The sequence below is a fragment of the Otolemur garnettii genome, unplaced genomic scaffold (genome assembly GCF_000181295.1).
Source record: "Otolemur garnettii isolate 467f Iridium unplaced genomic scaffold, OtoGar3 scaffold00096, whole genome shotgun sequence".
NCBI classification, from domain to species: domain Eukaryota; kingdom Metazoa; phylum Chordata; class Mammalia; order Primates; family Galagidae; genus Otolemur; species Otolemur garnettii.
In genome coordinates, this window is record NW_003852491.1 from 5,235,985 (window position 1) to 5,258,904 (window position 22,920).

General features: G+C 39.8%; 1 protein-coding gene across 2 annotated transcripts in view; it reads right to left on the reverse strand.

Moving 5' to 3' along the window:
- The window catches only part of NSMCE1 (NSE1 homolog, SMC5-SMC6 complex component), a 40,406-nt gene extending 31,176 nt beyond the window's left edge, over positions 1–9,230 (reverse strand). The window contains exon 1 of one of the 2 annotated variants that reach the window (XM_003795748.3): positions 2,802–2,917. In XM_003795748.3, coding sequence (XP_003795796.2) covers positions 2,802–2,895 — 94 coding nt within the window. In that variant the 5' untranslated portion in view covers positions 2,896–2,917. Of the gene's footprint in view, positions 1–2,801; positions 2,918–9,195 lie in introns of those variants that run through there. The other variant, XM_023516739.1, reaches the window with a different exon arrangement.
- Positions 9,231–22,920: the final 13,690 nt, after the last annotated feature.

The following is a 22,920-nucleotide window of genomic DNA, read 5'->3' on the forward strand; positions in this document are numbered from 1 at the left end:
CCTTGGTAGAGTGCCATGGCATCACAGCTCACAGCAACCTCCAACTCTCAGGCTTAAGTGATTCTCCTGCCTCAGCCTCCCAAATAGCTGGGACTACAGGCACCTGCCACAACATCCGGCTATTTTTTGGCTGCAGTTGACATTGTTGCTTAGCAGAGCCGGGCCAGGTCCGAACCCACCACCCTAGGTGTATGTGGCCAGCGCCCTTGCCAACTGAGCCATTACATTTATATTCTTGACCTTCTAAGAGTTCCATATCCTAAAAGCTATATAGGTATTTTCATGTTTAATATTTATATCAAATTTTATTATTAGCCCAATTTTTTTTAAGATACAAAGTCCCACTCTGTCACCCAGTTGGAACACAATGGTAAGAACAGAGCTCACTGCAACCTCCAATGCCTACATTCAAGCAGTCCTCTCATTTTTGGCCTCCCAGGTAGCCAGGATTACAGGCACAAGCCATAGCATCTAGCTTTATTTACTAATACTAGAGTATTAGGGTCAGGTACCTCCAATCATCCATTTCATATCCATGTACTTAGCAACCCCTTATTTATCAGTGTTTTTTGTGGGTACAGAAATAGAATGTGCTGAACTAAGGAATTTAGACTTTTATGCTAGAATCTTTGGAAACTAAGGCCTTCACAAACTCAGAATGTTTAATCAGCCATATGGTATAGCCAATATATATTTTAGAAAGATTATCTCCTTTAGCATTGTGGAAATGAACTAGGGGAAGAAAGAAATGAGAGGCAGAGTCCAGTAAGCAGTCTACTAAATGAATCCACAAGAGTGTCACTGCGGCTTGGAATGGAGACAAACAACAAGAATCACAGCTATCGTGATTCCCAGCAAATCTCAGGCAGAATAAATTTTAAAATATCCACATAGGCACATCACAATAAAAGTACAAACTACTGAAAATTAAAAGCAACCAAAGAAAAGGTCAGATTACTTTCAAAAGAGCAACAACTGGACTGATAGCTGATTTCACAACAGCAACAGTCGTAGTGGGAAAATATCTTCAACATGTTGGGAGGGGGTGTACGTCAGCTAAGAAGTCTATATCCAGCTAAAGACTCAGGATAAGACAAAAATATTTCCAAACAATGAAAAACTGAAAGAGTAAATAACCAGCAGACCCTAAAGGAAATTCTAAAGCACATATTTCAAGAAGAAGGAAAGTGACACCAGTTGGAAGGACTAAAATGCAGACTAGGATAAAGAAGAAATGTGCAAAGATGTGGTTATTCAAAAGTTGATTTATGACCATATAACAGTAAAAAGAAGTTTCATAAGATTTAAAAAAATTAAAATACACAAAAAAATAGCATATAATTTGGGAGGTAAGTGACCACTAGAATTAGTGTTTTAACATCCTTGAGATGACTGAGAGAAGAATCAGGACATCAATAAATTTTACAGTTACATTTTACAATTTCTAGAGTAGCCACTTAAAAAAGCAAAGAATATACGATTTCCAAATTAGTAAAGAAAAATAATGTAATAAGAAAAAAATTATAGCTCAATTTACAATCACCAAAATGGGGTAACAGCCTAAATGCCCAGCAACCCAAGAATGGATTAATAAGCTGTAGTATATGTATACCAGGGAATACCATTCAGCCATTAAAAAAGATGGAGGCTTGGCACCCATAGCTCAGTGGCTAGGGTGCCAGCCACATACCACTGAGGCAGGCAGGTTCAAACCTGGCCCAGGCCTCACAATAACTGCAACAACAAAAAAAATAGCCCAGCATTGTGGCAGGCGCCTATAGTCCTAGCTACTTGAGAGGCTGAGACAAGAGAATTGCTCAAGCCCAAGAGTTAAAGGTTGCAGTGAGCTGTGACGTCACAGCACTCTACCAAGGGTGACACAGTAAGACTGTCTCAAAAAAATAAATAAGTAAAAATTTTAAAAATGGAAACTTTATGTCTTTTGTATTAACCTGGATGGAAGTGGAACACATTATTCTTAATAAAGCAGTACAAGAATGGAGAAGCAAGGATCCTATGTACTCAATTCTGATATGAGGACAGTTAATGACCTAGTATACAGTGGGGGGTGAGGGAAGGGGAGAGCAGAGAGAAGGAAGGACAGGGGTAGGGGGCCACTGTGTGTGACACACCTTTTGGGGGACAAGACACAATTATAAAAGGGACTTTACCTAACAAATGCAATCAATGCAATCCAGTTCTCTGTACCCTCAGTAAATCCCCAACAATGAAAAAAAAAATTAATTATCACTAAAGGCAACAAAAGAGAAGAAAAAATAGACATAAAAAGCATAAAATGTAAGTCAGGAGAAATAAATCCAATTACTATGGAATCTAATAGGAATTAAGATTCTAATTATTAGTATTCTATTATATTCTAATTATAACAATAAATGAAAATGAACTATGTGTTCACACTTAAAGACAACGACTGTTAGACCTGATTTAAAACCATTAAATAAATAATGGATAAAATCTAGCCCTATATTGTGAGTTACGTGTAAAATATAAGAACACCAAAAAAAAAAAAAAAAAGTAAAAGGATAGAAGAAGATACACTATGCAACTAATGAAAAATAAGTTGGTATGGTTCTATTAATGAAACAAAATTGACTTTAAGGCAAAAAGGATTACTAGAGATAAAGAGGGTCATGAGAAAATGGCAAAAAGGTTCAATTTCCAAGAAGATAAAATAATCTTAAATGTTTAGGCACTAGAGTCTTAAAACAGTTAGGGCAAATTTGTTAGAACCATCAAGATACACATATAGATCCCAACCACAGTGAGAAATATTAACATACCTTTCTCATTAATGAAGAAAGCAGTAAGTTTAGCGATGGACATGCATAAAATGCTGAATCCAACAGCTACAGAATATAGAATCTTCAAGCACATCCAGAACAATTATGCAAATTGCAAAACTGGTCTGAAAAGTGAGTCTGAGCAAAATTTAAAGGACAGGTTTAACACAGACTATGTTCTCTGACTACAATACAATAAATTCTAGAAACCAGTATCAAAAACATACCTAGAAACACTCCATTTGTTTAGAATTTAAGAAACATATTTCTAAATAATCCATTACCAAAGAGGAATTATTTGTGGAAATTAGAAAACATTTTGAAATGAACAATAATAAAACATTACACATAAAAACAGGTGGGAAGCAAATGAAGAGAAATTAATAGCCTTAAATGTTTATACATATATTCTTAAGTATAATTAAAACATGAGTAGATAATTAAAACATATGTCCTGAAATGAATTAGGCATCCACCTTAAGACGCTATAAACAGCAAATTAATCCATAGAAAGTTAAAGGAAGAAAACAATGAGTAGAAATTAAATAAAATAGAAAACAAGCATATACCTAAAGAAATCAACAAAGTCAAAATTATTCTTTGAAAAAACTTTAAAAATGTGAAAAACCTCTAACACAATTTTCCAAGAGAGAAAACTTACAAATAAACAATATTTGGAATGAAAAGAGAAATTAATAGCATGTCATACAAACATTTTTAAAAGATATAAACAATTTATAACAATGAACCTGAAGGTTTAAATATGTACAAAGTCATAGGAAGCTCATTCAAAAGAATTATTTAAAAACCTACACAGTCCTACAACCATTTAAGACATTTTATGGGCAATCCATCCTCTCAAACAAATAAAACTTCAGGTCCTGATTACTTTATCAAGAAGTCCTACCAAACATTATAGAAACAAGTAATTTAAATGTTACGCAAACTATCTCAGAGCCACAAAAAAAGCAAATCCTTCCTAACCCATCTGTTAAGGCTTGGCCTTAGACCTAACTTATAACTTGGACACTAGACCTAACAAGGACCTTGATAGAAATGAAAATTACAGCCGAGTATCTTTCACAAGCACAGCAGCAATATGTCCTAAGCAAAAGGCTAAAAAACCTAATCTAGCCAAGTGAAAATAATGACATACCATCACTTAGTTGGATCTATTCTAGCAGTGGTTAAATATCTGAAAATGAATGAATGTGAATCACCACATTAATACAGGAAAAGGCATATGATTATCTTGATATAGAACATACAATTAATAAAATTCAACATTTATTCATACTAAAAACTTAAATTTGGAACAGAAGGAAACTTCTTTTATCTGCTAAGGGACATCTACAAAAAAACTACAGTGAACATAATACTTAAAGAAATGTTGAAAGCAATCACTTTAAAAACCAGATTGAGGGCTCGGCGCCTATATGTCAACCGGCTAAGGCGCCAGCCACGTACACCTAAGGTGGCAGGTTTGAATCCCCAGCCCGGACCCGCCAAACAACAATGATGGCTGCAACCAAAAAATAGCCGGGCATTGTGGTGGGTGCCTGTAGTCCCAGCTACTTGGGAGGTGGAGGCAGGAGACTCGCTTGAGCCCAGGAGTTGGAGGTTGCTGTGAGCTGTACTGCCACGGCACTCTATCCAGGGGGACAGCTTGAGGCTCTGTCTCAAAAAAAAAAACAAAAAAAACAAATTGAGAGCAGCACCTATGGCTCCGTGGGTAGGGCACCGGTTCCATGTACCAAGGGTGGCAGGTTCAAACCCGGCCCACCCCACTCCCACCCCCCGCCAAACAGCAACAAAAGCATAGCCAGGCATTGTGGCAGGCGTCTGTACTCCCAGCTACTAGGGAGGCTGAGGCAAGAGAATCACCTAAGCCCAGGAATTGGAGGTTACTGTGAGCTATGATGCCACAGCAATTTACCGAGGGCGATGAAGTGAGACTCTGCACTACAAAAAAATAAAAAATACATAAAAACAAAATTGATCCATTGCAATTGAGTTAATGCAATTCCAGTCAAAATCCCAACAGGCTTTATGTATGTGTCTGCACATGATTTGCCATGATTCTAAAATTTACATTAGAAACAAAGACAAAATGGCAAAGATTTTTTATGAAGCTAGAATAATGAATAAAGTGTGTTAATGATAATGACATAAGACAAATAAGACCAATGGAATAGAATATAGATCTCAAAAATACAAAGGTACACACATATAGCATAGCGGACATACTGGATGAAAGCAAACTTTTTTCTTTTTTCTTTTTTGAGACAGAGTCTCACTATGTTGCCCTTGGTAGAATGCAGTGGCATCGTAGCTCACAGCAACCTCAAACTCTTGGGCTTAAGCAATTCTCTTGCCTCAGCCTCCCAAGTAGCTGGGACTATAGGAGCCTGCCACGACGCCAGGCTATTTTTTGGTTGCAGTTGTCATTGCTGTTTAGCAGGCCAGGCCAGGCTCAAACCTGCCAGCCTCAGTATATGCAGCCAGTGCCCTACTCACTGAGCTACAGGTGCCGAGCCCAAAGCAAACTTTTCAATAGAAAGTGCCAGATATTATTCACATGTTAAAAAAAAAATTTTGACCCCTACCTCATACTATACACAAAAATCAATTCTAGAGGTTTATTATAAGAAAAAAAAACTATAAAACTTTTCGACAATATAGAGAATACCTTTATAACCCATAAGTAAGGAAAAATTTCTTTCAAAGGTACAAAAAGTACAAATTACATAACTTAGCAGTGTGGCTCATGACCATAATCCTGGTACTTTGTTTTGGGAGGCCAAGGTGAGAAGATCACTTGAGGTCAGTAGTTTAAGATCAGCCTGAGCAAGAAAAAGGAAGACCCACTTCTCTACAAGAGACAGAAAGAACAATCCAGGTGTTGTGGCACGCACCTGTACCCCCAGGTGCTCAGGAGGCTGAGAAAGGAGGCTGAAGCCCAGGAGTTTGAGGTGCAGTGAGCTATAATGATGCCACTGCAATGGAGCAAGACTCCAACTCAAAAAAAAAATTATAAAGGAATACACTGATAAATTAGACTTCATTAAAATCAAGAACCTCTGTTCACCAAAAACACTAGAAAGAGAGATGCTACAAACTACAAACTGGAAAATATCTGAAATACATATAAGCCACAAAATAAAAAAAGATATGATTTGAGAATATCTAAGGAACTCCTACAAATCAGGACAGAAAAAACAATGGTAGGAGATGGATGACAGGGTCAGTGCCTGTGGCTCAATGGCTAAGTCACCAGCCATGTACACACCTGAGCTGGCGGGTTCGAAATCAGCCTGGGCCCGCCAAATAACAATGATGGCTGCAACCAAAAAATGGCCAGGCGTTGTAGTGGGCACCTGTAGTCCCAGCTACTTGGGAGGCGGAGGCAGGAGAATCCTTGAGCCCAGGAGTGGGAGGTTACAGTGAGCTGTGATGCCACAGTACTCTACCCAGGGTGACAGCTTAAGGCTCTGTCTCAAAAAAAAAAAGAGAGAGAGAGATGGATGACAGACAACGAGTAACAGAAATTTTACAGAATGGGGGAGCTGAGATTCATTTCTACCACTGCTGATAAAATACAAATTCTAATAACCTAACCATTTCAGATAACAATTTGATATTATTAGCAAATATGGTTATCACCAGAAATCCAGGGTAAGGTGATATATACACCTTACAGAAATTTCCCCATTTGCCCCAGGAAGTATGTTTACAGAAGCATCACATAATAACAAAAATCTGGCAATAGTATAAATGCACATCAACTGAAGAGCAGCCACAATAGAATTCAACACAGCAATACAGAGCTACTTACTTCAACATGGATGCTTCTCAAAAACATGTTACATGCAAAAATCAAGTCACACAAAATATATTTTAGGAGCCCATTTATATAAAATCCAAAACTCAGCAAAACCACACATCACATTTGTTAGAGATGCATACATAAATAGTAAAAATTACAACAAAAAACAAGGGAATGGTAACATAATGGTTATACATGCAGAGGGAAGAAAAGGTTTCCATGGAGACTTTGGGCATATGATAATGTTCTATTTCTTAACTTGGTGGGTACATGCGTGTTCATTTTTGCTCTTTAAACCTACATTTCCACATAATTTTATAGGTATGTTACATGTAAGAAAAAGATGTGACTATGTTAAATAGCCAAAAGAAAAATTAATGAGAATGAAGATGAGAACAGGATTGAATGCTATAATTTGGAAGAAAAGGGTAGGAAGTGGGGGTTGGAAGAGATACAAAAAGATAGATTTGTGGCTCAAAGGAGTAGGGTGCCAGCCCCATATGACAGAGGTGGCAGGTTCAAACCCAGCCCCAGTCAAAAACTGCAAAATATATATAGATAGATAGATATGCTTGTTTACGCATATTATGTCAGCTGCCTCTATGAAGAGGAACTTGTGAGGGGAAGGGTATGATTAGCCATGGGCATGTACTGCCTTCCTAAATAATTATAAAACAGAGAAGTTCTGGAATAAGTAAATTTCAGCCACACCCTTTGTGGTATGTGCTAACAGTGCTAGGGCTTCATATGCACAGCCTCACTTAATCCTCACCAGAATCTCATGAGGAAAGCAATACTGATCCCATTTTACAGAATTAAAACTGAGGCTAAAAAGAAATCAGGTGACACACAAGTGTTAGTGACAAAGATAGGGGTGACAAAACAAAAAACACAGTTCCTATCCTCAAGGTACTCTCTGTCCAGGTAAGTGAGAAAAAGAAGTAAACAAAATTATAAGGTCCCTTATCTGCATTTCTCAGATCTAAAAAGGTTTGAACACCAAAATTGTTCTGAAGTTTGAAACCTTTATCTAACCTAAGAGACTATTTATGCTTGTTACATATCCCAATAATGTAAAAATGCATATATATATATATCTATGGAACCAGTTAACACATCTGATTACAAAACCCTGCTCCAGAACCCGCTGAGGGTGTAACCTAACATTACATATACTTAACATTTTACCTTTTCAGAATCTGAGAAATTCTGGATTCTGAAAACATCCAGCCTCAAAGCTTTAAAATAAGGGATTATGTTGGCTAGGCAGGGTGGCTCATTCCTGTAAACCTAGCACTCTGGGAGGCGGAAGCGGGTGGATAGATTGAGCTCAGGCGTTCGATACCAGCCAGAGCCAAAGCGAGCCCCCGCCCCGCCGTGGTGGGCGCCTATTGTTCCAGCTACTTGGGAGGCTGAGGCAAGACAATCAATTGCTTTTTTTTTTTTTTGAGACAGACTCTCACTTTATCACCCTCCGTAGAGTACCCTGGCGTTACTGCTCACAGCAACCTCAAACTCTTGGGCTTAAGCAATTCTCTTGCCTCAGCCTCCCAAGTAGCTGGGACTACAGGTGCCCAGCACGATGCCCGTATTTTTGGGTTGTAGCTGTCACTGTTGTTTGGCAGGCCCGGGGTTCAAACCCGCCAGTCCCGGTGTATGTGGCCAGCGCCCTACCACTGACCTACTTGTTTGCTGTAAGCTGTGACGCCAAATAAAAAAAATAAAACTTTTTAATGAAATAAAAAAAAATAGGCCTGGCGGCGCCTGTGGCTCAAAAGAGAAGGACACCAGCCCCATACGCCGGAGGTGGTGGGTTCAAACCCAGCCCTGGCCAAAAACTGCAAAAAAATAAAATAAAATAAATAGGCCGGGCGCAGTGGCTCAGGCCTGTAATCCCAGCACTCTGGGAGGCCGAGGCGGGTGGACTGCCTGAGCTCAGGAGTTTGAGACCGGCCTGAGCCAGAGCGAGACCTCGTCTCCAACAAGAGCCGAGGCTGTGGCGGGCGCCTGTGGTCCCAGCTCCTCGGAAGGCTGAGGGCCGAGGCAGAGAAGAGTTGGAGGTTGCCGTGAGCTGTGACGCCACGGGACTCTACCCAGGGCTAGAAAGTGAGACTCTGTCTCCAAAAAGGGGGGGGGAGGGGACCGTGTACTTATACAAAGCAGCTCTGTACGCAAAAAACAGGGAACACAGAGGGTGGCGTGATTAACTGCGAGGGTGGTCAGGGAAGGCCGCGTTTTCCACAGACGTAACCGGTCTGAAGAGAAATTTGTCGTTTGTTATCACCTATTACGATTAGAAGTATTTTCTCGCCTAAGATTACGAGCTAAAACGCCTGTGAGAGGGCGTGTGTGCCGAGGCGCTCGAGCCCAGCCCTCCTGCCTCGGCCGCCCCCAGCAGGGACTCAGTTTCCCCGCCAGGGCCCCTCGTTTCGCTCTCCAACACAGCTTCCAGGGTCCGGCCCGGGGCCTGATTCCCACTGCCTGACTCGTCCTACCCCACCTCAGTCCTCCCCTGGCCTGGCCTTAAGCCCCTCTTCCGTCCCGCCGGGTCCCCGCGCGCCAATTTACCCGCCACAGCGCTCAAGAACAACCGGACTGTGCGAGCGGCTACAATCGAAGACTGACTAGTTTTTTTCGGGGCGGGGCGAACGCAAATGTGACATTACCATTGGCGGCCTCCAGCAGATATGGCCCGCCCTCGAGTGACGCACTTCCTTTCCTCGTGCCCACTCCGTTGCCATGGTGTTTCGGCTCGCGGGGGAGGGGCTTTCGGTTGCGAATTGCAAGGTTTCCCGCCTGCTCTCGAAGCTTATCAGGCCTTGGCTTCCGCTTTTCTCCCTCCGCCTGCAGCAGCGCTGAGGTTCCTCGGACCCAAGAGGAAGAGAAGCTGGTTTGTCGCCAGAGCTCACTTGCCAGGATGCCCCAGACCTCAGTTTCCCCATCTATGGCGCTAACTGTGAGGACTACTAGTAACCACTGACGAGTCTCGTCATGCAGTCTGGGTTAGGATTCTGGCTCTGCCACTTATTGTTTGCCAGGGCTTGGGCAAGTCCCTGTGCTTCCCTTAGCCTCAGTTTCTTCTTCCATTACACGGGGATGATCCTGCAGTCCTTACAAAATGATGTTAGTGAGATTTAAAGGCAATGTGCATGTCACGTGTTTAGCAAAGCGCTTGAAACGTGTCACATGGGTGTGCTGCTTAAATATTAGCTATTATTTAACCTAGGGAGTGTTGTGAGAAGTAAATGAACTGAGTGGACAGCTTAGAATTTCCACGGAGATTTATTTTACAAACATATGTATTCCAGTCTCTGAGAGCTACGGATACAGCCTAGCAGGAGACAGGTAACTATAGAGCAGTAGTAAGTGCACGTTTCTGTGGACATCATTTTCCTCCTCTGTATAGTGGGAAAGCAGTAGGGTGTAGAAATTGTTAAAAGCGTGAGCTCTGGGGCTCACGCCTGTAATCTTAGCTCTGGGAGGCCAAGGCAGGTGCATTGCCTGAGCTCATGACTTAAAAACCCCTGTCTCTTTAAAAAAAAAAAAAAAAAATAGCCCCGCGGACGCCTGTAGTCCAGGCTATTTGGAAGGCTGAGGAAAGAGAGTCGCTTAAGCCTGAGAGTTGGAGGTTGCTGTGAGCTGGGACACCATGGCACTCTACCGAGGGCGACAAAGTGAAACTGTGTCTTAAAAAAATAAAACAAAAATAAAAGCTTGAGCTCTGGAGCTGGATGGTCAATATTGAATCCTCTTAAATTCAGTATCTTTGAGATCCAGGATAAAGTACAATCATCCTTTGGTATTCCTGACTTTCTCATCTGTGGATCAAAATTCTTAGGGAAAAAGACAATATGGCAATAAAAAGAAATACAAATTGTAAAAACAATACAACAACTTATATAGTATTTATATCGTATTAGGTATTATAACTAATCTTCTGGTGATTTAAAATATACAAGAGGATATGCACAGGCTATATGCAAATACTTTGCCATTTTCTATTAGGGCCTTGACCATCTGCAGATTTTGGTATCAGTTCAGGTCCTGGAACCAATTCCCCATGGATACTAAGGGTCCCCTATGTTCAAGCTCTCAGCCTCAGTTTGCTCATCTATAAAGTAGGTGTAACAAAAACAGCATATTATTGATAGGGTTGTTGAAAGGGTTAAAGAAAGGTTAAACACAAACCACTGGCTCATACTAAACTCTCTGTAAGTGTGAGCTACCATTACTAATAAAGTATTAATAAACTGCCTTATGGGCAGTTGAATAAGAGAAGAAAACAGCCCTAGGGATGAACAACCATGTTTTGTTTGCCCTGTACAATTTTATAAAATTTTCAATTTATGGCTCAGTGCTGGTAGCTCAGTGGGTAGGGCACCAGCCACATACACCAGGGCTGGCAGGTTCCAACCCAGCCAGGGCCTGCTAAACAACAATGACAACTACAACAACAACAAAAAATAGCTGGGCGTTGTGGCAGGCGCCTGTAGGCCCATCTACTTGGGAGTTAGAGGTTGCTGCAAGCTGTGATGCCACAGCATTCTACCCAAGGGTGACATAGTGTGACTCTGTCTCAAGAAAAAAAATTTTTTTTCAATTTATTATCAATTTTCAGAGTTGAGGCATTTCACATAAAATCTTGAAATATCTGCTGTGTAAAAATAAAGAAGTCTGGCAAAAATGGGCCAGCATTCTTCCATGGAAGCACTTGTTTAGAGTTTGGGAGAGATTATTCTCTTTTATAATGAAGTGTGTGCAGAGTTAAATTAAGCTGAGGATTAAGAATAGAAAACAGTGAGAACACCAACACTTTGAGATCAAAAGACCAAGAAAAGAGGTAGAAAGAAGAAAGAAATTCAAGACAGAGAGGTATTCATGGAACATAATAAAAGAGATTTCTGAGAAGGAAGGTATGATTAGAATTGTCAGTGCTCTACGGTGGTCAAGAAAGACCTGTCACTGATTTAGAATTTGATATCCAACCAGGGCAGTCTCTACAGAGAGGGGAGGAAACTAGAACAGATTCCAAGAGGAGTGAAGAACGGAAATTGAGAAAGGGGAGAGGGCATGCTGACTACTTCTTAGGAAGTGTGGTTTTAGGAAGGGAAGACTTAAAGACTTGGAAACGAAGGGGGAAATCAATAAAATAAAAACAGACAAGAAAGAATGGGGTTGAGGGGATGTGAGGACTGGATTACTCTTACCCTAGAGAGGAAGAGAGACACTTCTGAAACAAGAAGGAAGGAGGTGAAAATGGCTAAATAAAGTCTCACCCCTGATGTTTTCTATATTCTCCATAAAGTAGCTGACAGTCTTATTCTGCTGAATAAAGAGGCTGAAGAGATGCAAGGGGATTTGCTGGGACAGATCCTACCAAACTGATCCATTTGGAACAGATGCCAAGAAGCATGCCAATGCAAGGCTCCAGCTAATGTCAAAGCCAAAAAGATCCAAAGATGACAGTCAGTTATCTGATCCCCTCTCCCAGTCTCCCATCCCCAACCCAGGTGCCTCAGAGCAGAAGCTCAGTTCGGACTTATCTTAGATGGGCCTTAGTTGGGCACTGACTCTAGGAAGCAAAGCTACTAGAAGATGTTGCTTTGAAATGATCTATCATAGTATGAGCAGACAGAAATAGGAAGAAGGGAAAGTGCTGACAAATTAGAAAGGAAGGGTCAACCAGAGGTCTCAGGGAAGTGGACCCAGCTCAGTTGGAACAAGTAGTAAGGATTGGAGCTCATGGTACAGAGTGATCCCTCACAGGGTGACTGTCCAACCTCAGTATGACTCTGCTCTCAGAAGACAGTCTGTTCCCTAGTAGGTTCAGAGAGTACTTATTAGGACCTTTGATGTGCCAGACATCGGACTGTCTGCTCCTAGACAACTCTGACAGTTCAAACCTTCTTCCAAAATGTTTATTAATTGGTTGTACATAAGAGAGGTGGCTAAGGCCTTGGCTAGAGTTGAAGCTTGGGGTCAAATAATATGCTAAGGGTGTTGGTCTTTCACCTAAGGACCACAGAAGCTAACAGAGTAATGAGATCAGGTTTGTATTTTAGAAAAAGAACTTTGGTATATCTATTCTTTTCAAACATGCTGGGAACATTGACAGAAGTTGACTACACTGGGCTACAAAGGAAGCTTCAATAAATTCCAAAGAATCTATAGACCACATTCACGAACCACAACGCAGTAAAATTAAAAAGCAACAACAAAAGAAGAGGCCAAAAAGAAACTCATATAACACACAGAAAACTGCAACTGCAGTTAAATTAGTAACTGCAGTTGCTTCTGAGGAAGGGGCCAGGAAGTCAGGATGATTTTTTTAACCCTCCACATTGATTACTCATGAAAAATGAAATTAAAAATTACAAGCATGTGTTTCAATGTCATTGCTTAAACCAGGTGATGAGTGAAGGAGTGTGTACACAGGTGTTCATTATATTACTTTTTATACCTTTTATATATTGAAAGATTTTATCGTATTTTTAAAAGGAAAAGAACACACATTTAGGAACTGAAAAATACAGATTAAAAAAGAAAACCAGTATGAAAATCACAGACAGTGAATGCCTGACATAACAAAACTTGTGAGATCCCATAGTTAGAGGGGACTTTATAGCCTTAAGTATACTTACTACAAAACAAGAAAAAAGTTAAAGGAGCTAATGTACAATTTAGAGGTAGAAACATAACAACTAAAGAAACTCAGAGAAAGGAGAAGCAAGGAAATAATGAAAAAGCAGAAATGACTAAAACAAAAGAAAACGAAGTTGATTGGAGAAACCAAAAAGCTGGTGTTCTCTTAAAGAATAATAAAAGAGAGGAATTTCTTCTAAGACCGATCAAGAAAATTACACAATTAAACAATATTACACATGGCACAGAGGACATACCAGATAGGGTAAAAAAACTTTTAGAAAGCATAGGTATGTACTATGACAACTTTATGCCAATACATTTGAAAAATGAAAGAAGTAATTATTTTTCACAAAAATACAAATTATAAAATGTGTCCCACAAAGAAAAGTAGACCCATAATTGTTAATGAAATTTAAATGGTAATCTAGAATCTGCTCCAACTCCCACAAAGATAGTTTTACTGGAGTGATCCACAAAAAAAAATTGTTTTAAAGACTATATTATGTAAATTTCACAGGAATATTAACAACGTAGAGAAAGCTGTTCACATTCTGTGAGACGACTTTTGATATTCTAGGGACAAAAAGAATAGCAAGATTAAAGAAAACATCAGACCCATCTATATTACAAACATGCAAAAAGTGAGCCCACCTGTGTATCAAAAGAATATCTCTTCTAAAAGAAGAAATACAAGTGGCAAAAAAAAAACAAACCAAAAAAAAAAAAAAAAACAAATGGGAAGATATTTAACCTTACTATTAGTTGGAAATAAAAACAAGAAAAATAAACCAACTTTTCTCCCATAAGAATGACAAAATGTTGCCATGGGTAAAGAGAGACCAGTATTGCTGTGTGTATACAGCGGGTTGTAAATGTTATAGCCACTCTAGAGAGCAATTTGATGTTATCGAAATGAAAATGCTCATCTAGCAATTCTACTTCTAGGAATTTAACTGGAGAATGTCTCCCTTGTGTGCTTGAGAAAGTTTGCTGCAACAGTCTTGGCAACAGATGATAAAAATGAAACATCTTAAATAGCCATTAATAAGAAAACAAAAAAGCAAAATATTCCTGCTCAATGCATTATCACCTAACATTAGAAGGAATGAACTAACTCACAAGTATCTACATAGATAGATTTTTTTTTTTAAGACAGAGTCTCACTTTGTCACCCTCAGTAGGGTGCCGTGGTGTCATAGCTCACAGCAACCTCAAACTCTTGGGTTTAAGTGATCCTCTTACCTTGCCTCAGACTCCCAAGTAGCTGGGACTGCAGGCACCCACCACAATGCCCGGCTATTTTTTAGAGAGGGGAATTGGAATATATTCAGCTCTTAACTCACTAGATTACGGGCATGAGCCGCTGCACCGGGCCTCCTTTTAGCTTTTTTTTTTTTTTTATACCTGCAAATAAAGAAGTATTACAGCAACCTGTGCAGGCTGCATACCAGTTATTCCTGCAACCTCCTGCACCACCATGGGACCGGTAGTTGATGTGGTAAAATATGTTGTGCATTTATCTTTCCTACGAAATTTCTCCTAGCCACAAAATTAACCAGAAACAAGAGAAGCATAGCCTTGTCTCCCCCTTTTATCAACAACACAGTCTCCAACGCAAAAGAGTAAATAATATACCAAAACTAAGTTAAAAATACTGATGAAACAAGGTTAAATGATAATACACAGCGATTTCTTTGTGAAACCCACGTTACAATTAGATTATGGAGTGTCCCGTGTTTTTCTTTTTTCTTTTTCGTTTTTAAATTTTAAATTTTTATTTATTTTTCTTACTTGCCCATGTGTATATCACGTTTCCACTTTCGCCTTCACAGAATTAAAAAGGCTAAATTTAATGACAATGACAATGTTTAACAGAAGGACTGAGAACAAAAACCTCATAAAGAACGAATAAAGATGGTTTGTCTTACAAGGGTACAAGTGAATCTTTCTAAAAGTAGAGTATAAACGTCTTAACACAATAAGTAAGAAAATTGACATAAAGTCTATGTTAACCAGTTTGATGAAAATATTTCAAATTGTGTATGAAAACACCACACTGTACCCCATGATTGCATTAATGTACACAGCTATCATTTAATAAACAAAGGAAATCACCATTGTACTACATTCTTGATTACTAAAGGTGATAAAATATTCTGTACAAAAGTTACCTGTAGAGCATCATCTAATGAAAAAAGCAAAACAGGCTTGGCGCCTGTGGCTCAAGTGGCTAAGGCACCAGCCACATACACCTAAGGTGGCGGGTTCGAATCCAGCCCAGGCCCACCAAACAACAATGATGGCTGCAACCAAAAAAAAATAGCCAGGCGTTGTGGCAGGTGCATGTGGTCCCAGTTACTTGGGAGGTGGAGGCAGAAGATTCACTTGAGCACAGGAGTTGGAGGTTGCTGTGAGCTATGATATCATTGCACTCTAACCAGGGGGACAGCTTGAGGCTCTGTCTCAAAAAAAAAAAAAAAGAAAAAAGAAAAACAAAGACTAAAAATAAATGTATATTTGGGATATAACAAATAAACAAGTACTGGGAAAAGAAAAAAAAAGAACGAATAAAGATAAGTACATTCAGAAAGGAAATCAGACGATTGCTGCAACGAAATATTAAGCAATAATAATAGTAATAATGCAAAGAAAGTAACATTCACATTGTCAGATAGGAATATGTCTATTATAGAATACTTTGATCAGTTAACTACTTCTTATTTTGTTTTTTCCAAAGTCTCAAAAAATAGACAACTAATATTTATAACTAAAAGTAAAAGATAATTTCAAAAAAACATGCCAAATCTTATAGACAATAGAAAAAGAAATACTTCAAAATCATTCTACATGTGTACATGTGGATATACCTGATATTAAAATTGGAGAAAATATATTATTATAAAGGGGAAATTACAAACATATTTTTCACTCATAAATGAGCATGCAATATGATAAATAACATATTAACATGTTGAATTAAAAATTAATGTTTAAGTAATATACTTTAGTCAAAATTAAATACAATTTATATGAGAATTAGTCACTATTTTCTTTCTTTCTTTTTTTTTTCCTTGCCCACACCACCTCCCTCCTTCTCTGTCTGGTCTCCCCTTCCCCCATACCCCACCATGTCATTAATTGTCATTAATTGTCTTCATATCAAAGTTGGATATATAGGATTCTTACTTCTCCATTCCTGTGATGCTTCAGTAAGAATAATGTGTTCCACCTCCATCCAGGTTATTACAAATGCTGTAAAATCTCCATTATTTTTGATAGCTGAATAATATTTCATGGTATACATATACCACAGCTTACCAATCCATTGCTGGGTTGAAGGACAGTTAGGCTGTGCCACATTTTGGCAATTGTAAATTGGGCTGCAATAAATAGCCTAGTACAAGTGCCTTTATAATAAAAGGGTTTTTTCCTTCTGGATAGATGCCCAGTAATGGGATTACAGGATCAAATGTGAAGTCTAGGTTGAGTTCAGGTGTCCCAGATTAAATGAACAAGGCCATGTGATATGACCAAGCAGAAATAAAGTCTGAGGATTTTGGATTATTCACCCATGAATGATTCGTCTCTCCCTATTTCCTTTCTCTTCCTTTTGTACTTTATCTTTTCCATGGATTGATCATCTTTTCCATGCACAGACTTCACAATTACGCATAAGATCAAGCATGTGCTGTCAGTCTAGCAGCATTACCCGCCCTTGACCTCAGCAGGCAGCCACTTCTTAGGCCAATGTGAATCTGGGTGAGGGACAAAGAGGGTGGAGAGGAGAAGGGGACCTATCAAAAGCCTCTTATGTGGACCTCCAGGGTCCAGCATTTCCATCTTGGCACAGCTACTTTCTTTCAGCAATTACTGACTATAAACTTCCATAAAAATATATTCAATGGAATACTTTTTAGCTGCTAATACTAGAACACCAGGCCTGGCCTGGTGGCTCATGCCTATAATCCTAGCACTCTGGGTGGCCAAGGTAGGTAGACTGCTTGAGCTCAGGAGTTTGAGACCAGCCTGAGCAAGAATGAGAACCCCGTCTCTACTAAAAATAGAAAAACTGAGGCAAGAGGATCACTGGAGCCCAAGAGTTGGAGATTTCTGTGAGCTATGATGATGCCATGGCACTCTACCCAGGGCGATAGCTTGAGACTCTTGTCTCAAAAAATAAATTAAATAAAATAAAAGTGATCTTCATAATGAAGACATTTCAGAAGTAATTTGGCGAAGTGCTCTGTGGCTCCCAGGTTGGGGCACAAACTCAACAATGTCATAAAGATGCCTGTTCTGATATCATCAGCATGTTGATTTTTACTCTTAGCTCTGCCTCCATGGTCACAGGATGGCCACCACAGCGCTAAGCATGGTGGCCATCCCTCCGTGACAATGTCCAAAGTCTCTTTTCATCTCTTTTTATCACAGATGAAAATCTTTCCCAGAAGCTTCCTGCACATTTCCATTCAAGTCCCCTTGCCCAAGATTGGGTCCCATCCCTAGGCTTCAGCTGCAAGGGAGACTGCACAGGTGAGCACCTTGCATTTTCAGTCTCTGTGGTGGAAAAAAGAAGCTAGTGACTGCTGGGTGGGCAAGTAAATATCTGCTATAAGTAACAGCGATGGGAATAAAAAGTAATAATTACAGCTGACATGACTTGTTCTATTACTACGTGTTATGCTCTGTTCTAAGGGATTAATGTGCATTGGCTTCTTCTCAACAATACTACTACAACATCAGTATTATTGCTTTCCCCTTTTTATAGGCAAGAAAACTGAGCCCCAGAGAGATTTAAAAGCCCTGCCTCCAGTCCCACAGTTAGGAAACATTTGGGAGACCAAGGTCAGTGAGACAGTCCTTGACCTTAAAAAGCTCACAGCTCAGGCAGGGAGATACATCATCATAATACGGTGAGTGGAGTACATGCTGGAGGAACAGGGTGTTAGCAAGAAAACATTTGGCCTCAGCATCGGTCCCCCCTCCCTGGGCCAGCCAAGCCAACATGTTTCCAGTGAAACCTCCCAGGGAGAAAGGGAACAGTAGAAAATGCTCAAAGGGAACTAAGGCCCCTTCTGCAGGAAGCTGGGGGAGCAGTCCCCAAACTGAGAAGGAAAGTGGGGCATTTGGGAGTGTGTGACAATATTGCACTTCCTCAAAGTGCCCCAGTAGGTGCCAGACCCCTGGCAGGAGTGACTGCATGATGCTATGAAGGAGGCTGCACTCCCCAACCACCTGGGAAGAAGCAGCAGGGACAACCCCCCCTTCCAGGGCCTGGGAAGAATTGGAAAATACTGCACAGTGGTAACTTCTGCAGATAGGAAACCAGCGGGCCCTCCCTAAGTGCTGCACAGCAGAGGACACCCTCTGTTTCACCCCAGAGGCATGGAGAGAATCTTGCCAACCACTAGGAGTAATTTAATATAAAGCTTGGCATCAGACTTAATTTTATTTGGAACAAGAAATTCCTATGGTGTTGTGTACATCCAGAGAGAAAGCCTGACCTTAGAGCTGCACAAGCAGAATAGTAGAAATGCAGAAAAAGATATTACTGCCTCTGCCGTAGAAGAAGGAATCCAGGAAGGCTCTACAGATGAGGTATACTTCAAGCAGGGTACTGAAGGATGAATAGGAGTTTACCAGGGGGACAAAGGAGGAAAAGGTCTACACAAAGGCAGAAAGGTAGAAAAGACAACATTCCTCTTCAGAGCTGTGAGTATTCTAACATAGGGTAAAAAGCACCGAGGCTAGGTGATGAGGCAGGTAAAGAAGAACATGGGGTTTTATCTTGAACTTCAAGACCTTGGGTAAGAAAAAGCAGTTCTTAAAAAGTCAGAAATGTGTCTGAATGAGAGTTTTCCAAACTTGTGTTGTTAGGTAGCAGAACATTTTCTTATTTATGAACTCCTCCATCAGTTGAAATTACTGGTAACTCCAGTATGTAAATCAGATATAACAGGGATACATTTTTCCCAACCACAGTTGCCTTGGATGCAGGAAACATTTCCTAATTTTAGCAATAAATGAAGCCTGACCCTGTGTGCCCAGGGACAAGGCCAGAAAGAAAGTTAATCTCCACCATTATGGGAAACCCTTCCTACCCAGAGGAGGGTGCAAATCCTGGTCCAGCTCTAATTCTGACTGCTGAGGAGGAGGGCCCTGCAGTTTTTCTCCACACTGGTGACTTCTAGAACGATGACTGTCCTCTGCTACTGCCCCAAGTTGACTCCCTGATGTAGGACTCAGGATTCTTTCCCTGAAGGAGCTCCCTTCATAGGTTGCAGGTTCGCTAGGGACACCAGACAGCCATTTCCCTTTGAATCCCCTCTCAGGTGACAGGAAGGAGCAGGACACAGGTTCCAACTACTCTTCAGGGCCTCCACCCCCCCACCCCATCCCGTCCTGAAGCAGGGAGTTAGACCAGTTCAGACTACTCACTGGGAGGCCCCAACCTTCCTAATCTGTCTCAGGTTAAAGTTCAAATGCCATAATCTGATCTGAAAGCAGTGTTTTACAAACTAAGGGTCCATGACCCATCAACAGCTTATAAAATCAATTTACTGGGTCATGACCTGTAATGCTTTCATTACTATATATGTTACTATTATTTAAAATTTGAAGGCTGAAGTGACTGTTTTCTATTTATTAATTTTGTTGGTTGGTTGTTTTGATCATGCATGCATTTATTTACTTTTATCAACCAGCTAACATCTTTTTGATGGTTTTCCCCAAACATCTGATTATGAATCTGCTCAAACAAACCAAAAAGTAAAAAGAATTATACACAGAGTACCCATATTTCCACCATCTAGATTCTACCACTAGTATATTTTCCTAGATGAAAGTATAATTTATATACAGTTAGAGTTACCCCTTTTAGTGTACCATTCTATGGGTTTGGACAAACACAGTTGTGTAGCTACCACCACAATCATGAAACAGAATATTCATTCAATGCAAAAAATTCTCCCTTCATAGTTGATCTATCTTCTGATATAAATCCTGACCCCTGGCAACCACTGGCCTATTTTTTATCCCTATAGTTTGTCGTATAAACAGAATCACAGCATGTAGCATTTTGAGCCTGGCTTCTTTCATAATGTAGGAGCATCTGAGATTCATGCATGGTGTTGTATCAGAAGATTGTTCCTTTTATTAATGAGTAGTAATCTAATCTGCAGATGAAATGCAATTCCTTTATCCATTCACTAGCTGAGGGACATACATCTAGGTTTTTTCCATTTGGGGGCAATTAAGAATAAAAACAGACCGGGCACGGTGACTCACGCTGTAATCCCAGCACTCTGGGAGGCAGAGGCAGGTGGATTGCTTGAGCTCACAAGTTTGAGACCAGCTTGAGCAAAAGCAAAACCCATCTCTACTAAACTAGAAAAACTGAGGCAAGAGGATTGCTTGAGCCCAAAGAGTTGGAGGTTGCTGTGAGCTATGACACCACAGCACTCTACCCAGAGTGACACCTTGAGACTCTGTCTCAAAAAAAAAAAAAGAACACTAAATATTTGCAGACAGGTTTTTGTGTGAACCTAACTTTTTCTCTAAACACCTAGGAGTAGAAAAGGGGGCCATATTTTACCATGTTTTACTTTATAAGAAACTAGGGAACTGTTTTCCGGGCAACTGTATCATTTTGCATTCCCTTCGCAATGTATGAGAATTCTTATTGTTTCAGTCCTCACCATTGCTTGGTATCATCAGTATTTTTTTGTTGTTGTTTGCTTTTTGTAGTTTTTGGCTGGGGCCAGGTTTGAACCTGCCATCTCCAGTATATGCCGCCAGTGCCCTACTCCTTTGAACCACAGACACCACCCCATCAGTTTTTTTTTTTTTTAACTTAAACCATTCCAACTTGTGTGTAAGTGGGTGGTATCTCACTGTGGTTTTATTTTGACTAAAGATGGTCAGCATCTTTTCAAATGCTATTTTGCTATATGTCTAGAATTACATCTCTGTACTTCTATATTTTGCCCATTTAAAAAATGAATTGTTTTCTTATTACTGTGCTTTGAAAGTTGCTTATATAGTCTGGAAGTCCTTCATCTAGATATGTAATTTGTAAATTTTCTCACAGTCTGTGGCTTATCTTTTCACTTTCTTCATGGTATCATTTAAAAATCAGAAGTGATACATTTTGGTGAAGTGCAATTTGTTAATTTTTCTTTGATGGATCATGCTTTTTGTGGCATATCTATATTAACTTTTCAAACACCTGTATAAAGATACAATTCATAAACCATATGATTGGCCCATTTAAAGTGTGCGATTCAATGGCTTTAATATGTTCAAAGGTGCAGATATCACCACAATACATTTTAGAACATTTTCATCATTTCTAGAAGAAATCTCAGACTCCTTAAGTATCAGTCTTCTACACACTGCTTCCCTTCCCCAGACCCTGGCACCCACTAGTCTGTCATACATGTCTGTCTCTATAGATTTTCCTGTTGTGGACATTTCGTATGACTAGAATCATACTATATGTGAACCTTTGTGACTGGCATCTTTCACTCTAACATAACATTTTCAAGGTTCATTCTTTTTGCAGCCTTTCGTTATTGCTACTTCATTTCTTTTTATTGCCAAATCATATCCCTTGTATGGACATACTGCATTTTATTTATCCATCATCAGTTGAAAAACATTTGGGGCATATGTCCCTTTGGCCTATTGTGAATTATGCTGTGGTAGACATTTGCATACAAGTCTTTGTACGGACATGTGTGTTCATTTTTCTTGGTTATATATGTAGGAGTGCCATTGCTGGGTCATGGTAACTGTACATTGCGTGTGGATATCCAGTTATCCCCGCATCATCTATTGAAAAGGCTAGTCTTTCCTCATTGAATTATCTTGGCATAGGTTAACACTTAATTATATTTGCTTTATCACATTTATCATTCATCCATTCATCTATCCATTCACCAACGTATTTTCATACATTTCAGAAAGTTACAGACACCAGAATACTGTCTAGGAAGCATACACTTCAGCATGCACATATTCAACTAGAATCTGATATTTGCCCACAACTTTTTTCTTTTAGATGTAACATTTACATCTGATGAAATGTACGAACCTTACATGTAACATTTGACAAGTATTGACAAATTGCATTCACCTGTGCAATGCAAATCCCTATGAAGATATAGAACATTGCCACCACCCAAAGTTCTTTCATGTGCATTTATTTTTATGTATTTATTTTTGACAAGTGCATGCGCCCGTGTAACCACTAGATCTAGATCTAGAACATTTTTATCTCCAAAGAAAATTTTCTTTCACTTCTTTGCAGCCAACTTTGCCCTACTGTGTCCAAATCCCAGGAAAAGCCACCTCTCATTTCCGTTACTATAGATTAGTTTTGCTGATATGGAATTTCATGTAAATGAAATCATATGATATATATTCTTAATTTTTTTTTTTTTTTTTTAGAGACATAGTCTTACTTTATTGCCCTCAGTAGAGTGCCGTGGCGTCACACAGCTCACAGCAACCTCCAACTCCTGGGCTTAAGTGATTCTTTTGCCTCAGCCTCCTGAGTAGCTGGGACTATAGGTGCTTGCCACAATGCCCAGCTGTATTATTAATATTTTGTCACCAGTTTATTTTGCTCCTGAACCGTATTTGAAA